This window comes from Sorghum bicolor, chromosome 2 (assembly GCF_000003195.3).
Source record: "Sorghum bicolor cultivar BTx623 chromosome 2, Sorghum_bicolor_NCBIv3, whole genome shotgun sequence".
NCBI lineage: Eukaryota > Viridiplantae > Streptophyta > Magnoliopsida > Poales > Poaceae > Sorghum > Sorghum bicolor.
The window spans coordinates 64,694,337-64,703,857 of NC_012871.2; the positions used below are offsets into that span (position 1 = coordinate 64,694,337).

General features: G+C 43.9%; 2 protein-coding genes across 2 annotated transcripts; both read left to right on the forward strand.

Moving 5' to 3' along the window:
• LOC8054806 (hsp70 nucleotide exchange factor FES1) lies at positions 242 to 4,944 on the forward strand. The gene is made up of 8 exons (XM_002460465.2): positions 242 to 618; positions 851 to 942; positions 1,553 to 1,703; positions 2,135 to 2,262; positions 3,205 to 3,363; positions 3,437 to 3,619; positions 4,119 to 4,319; positions 4,405 to 4,944. The coding sequence occupies exons 1-8, from the start codon at positions 330 to 332 to the stop codon at positions 4,423 to 4,425; spliced, it is 1,224 nt and encodes a 407-aa protein (XP_002460510.1). The 5' UTR covers positions 242 to 329; the 3' UTR covers positions 4,426 to 4,944.
• Positions 5,472 to 9,188, forward strand: LOC8058991 (DNA repair RAD52-like protein 2, chloroplastic). The gene is made up of 4 exons (XM_002460466.2): positions 5,472 to 6,277; positions 7,921 to 7,958; positions 8,451 to 8,542; positions 8,731 to 9,188. The coding sequence occupies exons 1-4, from the start codon at positions 5,988 to 5,990 to the stop codon at positions 8,893 to 8,895; spliced, it is 585 nt and encodes a 194-aa protein (XP_002460511.1). The 5' UTR covers positions 5,472 to 5,987; the 3' UTR covers positions 8,896 to 9,188.

Below are 9,521 nucleotides of genomic sequence, written 5' to 3' on the forward strand. Positions count from 1 at the left end.
AGCCCTCCAGCGTCCCGGACGTGATGTCACCCGACCAATGGGAGGCGCCCGAACACGAATCTCCGGGCCCACTTGCATAACCTCTGCAAATTCATCCCTGTAAATCGTCAAAAATTGAGATAAGTACCTATCAACATGCAAATATGATCTCAATTGAAATACTTGAAAGGCATGTACTTATCCAAAAACTATTTCCTGAACCATATATATAAATCCAGGAACCACCCCCGTGATTTCGAAAATCCAATCTCGAGCTCCCTTTCCCTCTCCACTGCGGCGCCGGCTGCTGCTCCAGTCGGCTCTCGAAGCCTCTGTCCGTCTGTCGAGCCATGGCGAAGGGAAGGGCTCACCATTCGAAGCGACCCACCCACCAACTACTCCTCGCGGCTGTCCTATCCGTCTCCGTTCTCCTCCCGCTGTTCGTGCCGGCGGCAGCAACCGTGGCGGTGGCGGAGGGGGACGGTGTGTCGGCGCTCGGCGGCGGGAAGCCGTTGGCGGTCGGGAAGGACGAGGGGAAGCTGGTCGCGGAGGGGGATGCTGGTGGAGGCGGGTCGGTGGAGGAGGACGAGTTCGCGGGTGGCTTCGGCTCCCTCGACAGCATGCTGCAGTGGGCGATCGGTACGGAAAACCCAAGGCCCCCTAATTCTGCTGTACAATCTTTCGATTTGCTTTAGAATTTCAATTGGGCAGAGAAATGTCTCGTTAGTGGAGCCTGCAAATCGTTGTATAGCGCTAGGATGGCTTCGAGTTGATGATGCATTTGCTCTGTACAGCTTGGCTGGGTTTGAGCCTAGGAAGGCATGTCTATATTTTGCTGAATTCTAATTTCTGACTCGTCTTGGTGGGGCAGGAAATTCTGACCCAGAGAAACTGAAAGAGGAGGCGGCTGATGCGCAGAAGTTATCTGAAGATGAACTGCTCAAGCGGCGTCAGGAGATCAAGGTAACAAATGCTGCTTCACTGCTTCAGCGATCTGACCTCTGGTAATTTATTATCAGCTTTATGGCCTGTTATATTGCTTCATCTTAGTTGTTTTGCTAGGCAGTTGTATCACTTGGGCTACATACATAAGACTTTGGCATGTCTGGTTCTAGATTCTACTAGTGTTTTTCTGGAGCACTCTGGTGTGCTGTACAGCATATACCTCTAGCAGGTGACTCAATTCTTTTGTGGTTGGACCTTGCGACATGATTCCTTTTGTGGTTGCTCTGTCATTTGGACTACCACCACATTGACGAACAAACTTTGATCTGTCACGGTTGTTGTATACTTGTATTATTTCTGAATTCTCAACATCCTTATTCCTGGAGTGTCTCCAAGTTATTAGCATGTTCTGGGTAGTTGTAACTTTGCAAATTTGAATTTTGCTCCAGACATTTGTTTGACTGCAGCCAGTTATTGGCCAAAGAAAAGATAAAACTTTTGCTATTAGTTCTTATTTGTATCAGGACAAATTGGGCATGCAAAACAAAGCTTAAATGTTTTTTTTTGAAACATAACAAAGCTTAAATGTGGTTGTACACTATGCTGAACCCGTGTATACTTTTTGCAGGAGTTGATGGAGAAGTTAAAGATGCCATCAGATGCTGACTTAATGAAAATTGCAATTGATGACTTAAATAATTCCTCCATTTCACTGGAGGATCGCCAACGCGCACTGCAGGAACTTTTAGTTCTTGTTGAGCCCATTGACAATGCTAATGGTAAGTCTGCCCTTTTTTAGTCCATCTGTGTGCTACTTACTGCTCTGCATACCAACCAAAATATGCTTATATATAAAACTGCTCTGCATACCAACCAAAACTGAGGCATCTAATGTATTGCCTTTAGAGTGTAGGGCTTTAGGCCGCTGACATAATGTAGCCGCTGTTTTAGACTTGTATTGATTTTATTCCTAAGATGACCCATGCTTGAAGCATATGTACAATTCACCACTTTCCAGAAAAAGGCATTCTTTGAAGAGGTCACTTGCATTGCATTTCTGAAAATGGTCAGCATAACCATAACACTTTCAAAGATACCTTTCAGGAAATAAAATAGGGCATGGCAGCATGCTAAATCTTGTGTATTATTTGATATTTGTGAGTGTAATTTCTTCTAAGAGATACTATATATTGTTCCTACACATTCTTAGATCTTGACAAACTTGGGGGCCTCCTTCCTGTGATTCAAGAGCTTAGTAACGCAAATGAAGAAATACGGACCACCTCTGCATGGGTCCTTGGTACAGCCAGTCAGAACAACGAACTTGTACAAAACCAGGTAATTGCATACATCATTCAAGAATGCATTCTGAATTCTGATTCCACTATTATGCCGTTTGTATTCAGAGAATGTGCATTATTATTCATTATCTTGTACAAGTCTGTGCTGATTGGTCGGCTTCCAATTCTTGCCCAACCAAAACAATGGCATGCCAAAATTTGTAGTCATCAATTGGTTCATGGCCAAAGAATTGGCATGCCAATGTTTATGGCCAAAGATTTGGTAAGTCTCTAGAAAGTTCTTAAATTGCATAAAAGAGAAAATTGGCAAGCCTTGATTTTGGCAGTCAACCAAATGTACACCTATATTTTTTGCCCTAGCTTTGGCAGCCTTGATTTTGGCAAGCCTAAGTTTTGGCTTGCCATAGTTCTGGTTGGGCAAAAGTTGGTAGCCAACCAATCAGGCCTTTTGAATGCCAAATTTGCAGAGTCTGATTTGTTTGTTTGGTTGCCAAGCTTTGCTATGCCAATCATTAGCCATGCCATAGTTTCTTTGGTGGAGTGTTTGTTTCACTACCACAATTGTGGTTTGCTGCTTGCCACACTTTGCCAGATGTCATAGACATGTTCTTTGGCCAGATCTTGCTAAGATTGGAAAAGAAGTGTGGTAACATGTGTAAGACAACAAAAAACATGTTACTGTGATTAGCTTTATAACTTAATTACATGTGTTTGAAAATGATGTTTAGCCTGTGTGTCATTTCACTGTTGCAATTGTGAATGCTTTCCCTTTTCAATATTTGTATCGGTAAGTGATCGCTAGATTTCTTACTAACAATTGTTTCCCCCCTGTGTTTCTGCTCAGATCACAGTGGTGCCTTTCCATTGAAAGTACTTTCGAATTTTGATCATCACTTTCTGCTTCTAGTTGTGCAGTATGTCCTGATGTTACGTTTAGGCATTTAGCTGTTCTAATACTGACTGCTTCACCCTTGGCTAGATCCTTGGTTACGGAGCTTTGGCAAGGTTGGTGAAGATGGGTTATTCCACATCTGCAGAAGAAGCTGCAAAAGCATTGTATGCTATATCATCTTTGATCAGAAATAATGTAAATGGTCAAGAGGCATTCCATTCAGAAAATGGCAGTGCAATGTTGCAGGTAATGACAATTTTTAACTTCAAAACATAGGCACAGAATTGGCTGACATCTGACAACTTCACCTGTTTTGCAGCACATATTGGTCAGCAACAATATTGATGTTAGGCTACAGAAGAAGGTAGTGTTTTTAGTAACAGATTTGGCGGACTTTCAGCTAAATTCTGGAATTGTGCAGCTTCCTTTCTTGAGTGAACGTCTTTTTCTGAAGTCAATAATGGATATGTTATCAAGGTTTGACCTAGACCTTCAGGAAAAGGTAAGATTGGAACTGCTTCCAGTTCCTATTATTCTGAACATGCTTGTTCTTTTGCATAATAATATTGTCATTTTACCTAAAAGTCTCATTTTTTGGAAGCTGGTAATCTTGGCAGTACATGATTAAATAGGCATTTTTGGCGATGCAACTAAATTGTGTTGTCATTGGTCGTCGTTGTCTTGAAGATATGCATCGCATAGATGCATATGTTACTACTAGACTACTAGTACCTGTAACACTTTGTTCATGGTTTCTGTTTTTACGGGCCTTTGCAAACAACTTATTTTTCTTAGGTTGTCATACTGTTCTCCTTCAGTCATCTATGCCTCAGGCACTCATTTATATCTGAATCTCTGATTGGGAAGGTCTAGGCTGCAATGTGTCTAGTCGTTCAGAGATAGTGGCTAGTTGGCTACTGCACTTCATGAGATTTATATTTATATTGTCCATAAAAACCAGCCTGTTTCACCTACTTAGTTATCTGATCCTTTCCGTGCAGGTTTTATTGGCCATTAAGAATCTATTGAAACTTTCCTCAACTGATGTGGAGGATTTTGAGTTCTGTGATCTCAGTAATGTACTGCTCAGACTAGGGGTACAGTTGGAGGACTTGACACCAGAGGATCAAAAGGAGTTCGCTGTGGAGGTTGATGCCCTCCGGAGAGAAGTTCAAACGCTCTTCCAACAGAAGCTCAAGCAGGCACGTAGTTGACCTTGTACCTTAAACTGAAGTCCAGCTCCAGCAATTTGTTAAGCTAACTTGCATTTCTTCTGCTTACAATCAGGGTAAAGCGACCGTGGCATGATATGCGGATGACCACCAGAAGATTTGCCCTTCTAAATGGAAATTTAATGGATCATCTTTTGTGGGATACTACAGTTAGATGGTGGGCTTGGGTTTTCTCCGTGCAATTTTCAAGAACCATTCAGTCGAAGGGGTCGGGTGGATGCACTTCGGCAAGGTTGTGTAGTATATGATGGCATGACAGGTTAGGAAGTAAGGCACGTGCTTATGATGACTCCATTTTGGCAAACTAATTATGCTTCTCACAAAGTTCTGTGATATGGGCACTGCAACGAAGCATTTTTTTTTCCTTGTTCCGTTGCAGCGGTAGCTTCGTTTTGAGAATGATTGGATTTGTTGATCAGATCATTTGCGATGAATCTAAATTGAGATCTCTGTGTAAGTGTCTTAACAGGGGAGCGGAGGATTGGTTCTGAATCCCTGGCTGTATCTAGTCTAGCTTCTGTTTGCTGTATCACACGTGTGTCATAGCTAGAAGTGCTGGAACAAAACAGTCCATGACAAGCATATGCTATTACTATTCGCTTTGGGTCTTGTACTCTTGTTGCCAGTGTCAAGAAATTGGGTACTTGACGGTGATGTTCACACGTGCGACGAATAGTGTATGCGGACCACGATGTTAACACGTGCGACGAATAGTATATGCGGAATGCACGGTGTATACACGTTTTGGAAGGGAGGCCATTTCTCACGCACGTGCGCTTTCAGCGTGTTTCTGAATCTCTGTATACCGTTGTAATAGAAACAGCCTAAGTTTATAAATTTTTGACTAGCATTTCTGCCACGGGGTTTTTTTTTTTTTTTTTGCAGGCGCTCATTCCTGGTGCAACGAACAGGCCCTAATGAAACTTGGACCCGGAGCCGGCGAGATCCAGCAGGGAAAGCAGAGGCAAAAACGATGAAATAAAGCCACTATTATGGCAAATTAAAAGTTGACAACCTGCCAAGCCAGGCACATGTGGTTCCCCGGTCAACTAGACAACTATCTACTCAACTCACCAACACCATCAAGTAGTGGGCAGCTGAGATGGCCACGGCCTTATCGCCTTCCCGCACCCATCCGAACACGCCACCCCTTTTCTCGGCAGCTTGTGGACCGTGACCGGCGACCGTAGATCACACCGGCAAACTCCGCCAAAATGGCAGTCCACCGCCTTTGCCACCCAAGCCTCACCAACCCCCCGCGAGTCCGCGACGCTCCCCCAGAGCGGCCAGCGCGGCAGCGCGTACGCGGCTAGTTGGCTGCGGCAGACGGCTCCCGCGCCGCGCGCGACCCACCACCAAGGGACAGGGACCAGGCCCCCGCGCCGCGCCGCGCGCCGAGGCGAGCGGAGCGGTACAGGTAGTAGGTGGCTGGGCTCGCGGGGCCGTCTCGTCGTCCCGTCCCATCCCTCCCAAAACCGGGGGCCCTTCTTTTTCTACGGCTCCCAACCCCGCCCCACCACCAAAGCTCCTCCCGTAGTCCCGTCCCACCCTTCTGCGCTCTGCGCCAACGAACTCGTCGTCCGTCGTCGAGTCAAACCGCGCCCGGAGCCACCAGCGACCAACCAACCAACCGAGCGCATGGAGGCCGCGGCGGCGACCGCGCTCCCGTTCGCGGCGGGGTCTGCGGCGGCCTTCCCCGCTGCCGCGGGGAGGGTGCGGCGGGCGGCGAGGTGCGCGCGTCCGCGGACGCGGCGGTCCGTGGTGGCGAAGCTGGAGGGCGGGCTCGGGAAAGGGGTGCCCACAACCAACTACGTGGTGCCGCTCGACAAGGCCACCGGGATGACCCGCCCGCTCGTCGAGATCCTGCGGGACCTCAACAAGCGCGTCCCGGACAAGATCATCGACCCCGACACCGACACCGTCCACTGGTGAGTGCTGCTGGCGCCTGGCGCCTCGCGACGACGGCCACCGTCTCGTGCGTGCCGACTGCTCGCTTTCATCTGTCTCGCGTCTGGTTTCACCTTCACCCGCCTGCCTGGTCACCCAGTTGCTCGTTTTAGTATTAGATTAGAGGAGAATGCGTGATCCGTTGCTCTTGCTCCCTTGGAGGGTTTTTTTTTTGGACATAGCAACCTTGCTGTCTTGCTGATTCGATAGTCAGAATCGTCTATGCGAATTTGCAGCTATTTTGCCTGTCGATGATTGGCGTAGGTAATGCCGCTGAGAACACGCATTTGATGGATGCAACGGCTTTGCATTGAATATATATGGTGATATGTCATAGGATTCCAACTGTTGTATTAACTAGGTTGGTCAGCCTTCTTATCAGTCACTAGTGGCTGTAATTTGTCGTGCCTTCCTTCTAAGGGCACGTTTGGTCAGGTTGGTGGTGGTGTTGATTGCTGCTGTATTGTCTGCAGATTCAAGGCATCCATCCATTCGACCATTCCGATGGATTATCGGAAGTTTCCTGTGTAACTTGTTCTTCCAATAAGCTTTTTTTTAGAGAACATGCGCGTAGTCAATGGTCAAATGTTCCGTAGTACTTGAATGAGTTCTGAACTTTAAACAAGTTGGGTCGCTGTTCTTTTGTTTAGTTTATTAAAAGGGGTCTCTCCAACCTTGGAATGTGTATAACGGATAAAGCTTCTATGGATCCATGTTGGCATCTAAACTCTAAAGCCTGGTCATATCGACTTTTTCAAATCAACCTACCTGGATTAAAGCTGGATCTTTTGGGGTTGGTATTAAAAAAAAAAGAACCATGTCTTCATTGGATAGAATTTTATGCATACATATCTCAGCTTATTTTTCTCATTTCACTCTACAAATTTTAATGTGATACCCTATAATTACAGAAGCCTAATAATTATGCCTTAAATAAAATTAGCTCGATATAAACTATCCTACTCAGCGCTGAAGTACTTCGAGATTAAATTGGGTAGAGTTGCAGTAAATTAGGTAAAGTCATGCAGTTCGACCTCTTTATCTTGGTCTAGTCATCAATCTTTTTTTTAACAAATAGTTATCAATCTCTTGAGCCAGTAAAATAAAATAGTACTATATGATTCTGCCTTGTTTCATTTCATAACAATGTTAATATGTAGATCCTCATTCTCCACGCTGAACCAGTTGTCCTGCCTACTCATGCACAAGATTACATCATAGCATTTCTTCTGTCATGAGTGTCAATTTGCCAGATGTGTAATTACTTTGGTCATCCAACACTGCTTCTATTCTCTTGATATGCAATGTTGCTTGGTTATGATCGCAAGTGACTGTTCAAAAAATGAATCAACACACATTCACAACACCATCATTTACACCTGACATTACTTGTGCTAAGTATTAGCATGACTTCTCTCTTTGTATACAAGAAATCTTTTAACATGGCTTCTCTCTTTGTATACAAGAAATCTTTTAACATTACTTGAGAGATAAGCATCAGGCAAATCCTTAACATTACTTATTTTAAGGATTTGCCTGATGCTTATCTCTCAAATTCTCAATTGATATGCAAGAATGTACCATGCTCGAGGATACTGATATTTATTGCATCTTGATCCTGCAGGTACCATGCCAACAGAATGCTTAGCTTCTATGCACCAGGTGAGTTCTCTTTAGGATTTGAAACTGTTCTATGATCTCTTTTCAGTGAACAGAATTTTGATTTTTTTTTTCATGGATGCTAAGTTGAATTTAGAGTAGTTTTTAAGTCTTGCATATGGGTTCTTCAAGCTTGTATTATAGATGCATGTTTTGTTAGTCTGTTCATAGATTTCATGTTCAGCTGTACAAATAACCAGCTTATAGCCTTATACCATGCCTCACCTGTGTTGGAGAACCTGAAGATAGCTTACCTCACGTAACAGACATTGTAGATATGTATAGTATAATGTTTTACCCCATTAAGTCATTGTTTCTCTTAATTGTTGCTTTTTATATGCCTATCTGTTAGATATGAGTTATTATGCCTGGAGATAATGGAATAACAAACATATGTGCTCTCTCTAAAAATTCTGCAGCTGTATAACTAGGTGTTGGTTTCTTGCAAAAGCACCGTCTGTGTGCAGAGAAGTCACTAATGATTCCTATTTTCAGGTTGGTGTGGAGAAGTTCGTGATGTTATCTATTCTGAGAATGGAACTGTAACCGTGGTATATCGGGTGATACTTAAAGGAACTGATGGAGAGGTATCCTTTCTCAATTTTTCTCTATGGAATTGGAAGTGTACTGATGCAAATTTAAAGTGACACTTTCAAGTTACATGGTTCACACCGACTTTATCATCTTTTTTTTCCGCCTTTTGAGACCAACTAGAATTCATTTAGGAAAAAAAACATATCTATTAACTAGTGTACTTGCATCTATGTGGGTGTAGGCATACAGAGATGCCACGGGCACAGCACAGGTCCATGAGGGGCGCAGAGAAGATGCTGTTGCTGCCGCAGAGGAAGCTGCATTCTGCAAAGCCTGCGCACGGTTCGGTTTTGGCCTGTACCTGTACCACGAGGATGATACTCATCACGAAGACCACTTCCATTGAGGCTCAGTCTGCATCAGAGTTGATCATAAGTTGCAACGTGCGCAGGATATGCACCAGGAGAACTTCATGCCCAGAATCAATTTTTGCTCTTTGCGTAGTATCATATTCACAAGCGACAAGGCATGCTTCCACCTGCATGTGATTGTAGATACAAAGAAGCCTGTAACTTGTTTTTGTTGCTCTCGCTGGTGGCTCGGTGCCATCCTGCAAGAACCTATGAACCTATCCAGATAGGAAATCAGTATGGAAATTCTATTGTTGCCTACTTACCTGATTGTAGTATTCCTTCATCTCATGTGGTGTACTAGCTGTGTAGGTGCATTTCTTCCTTCTTCCATGGCGCTATATTCTACTTCCTCCGTCCCAAATTATAAGTCATTCCAAGAATCTTGGAGAGTCAAAGTTTTTCAAATTTGACCAAATTTATATAATAAAATAATAACATTTTTGGTACCAACCAAGTATCATTAGATTCTTTGTTAGTTATATTTTCATAGCGTACCTATTTTATGACATAAATTTTTATATTTCTCTCTATATTTTTAGTCAAACTAAATATTTTGACTCTCCAAGATTCTTGGAATGACTTATAATTTGGAACGGAGGGATTATTTGCTTGTCTCGTT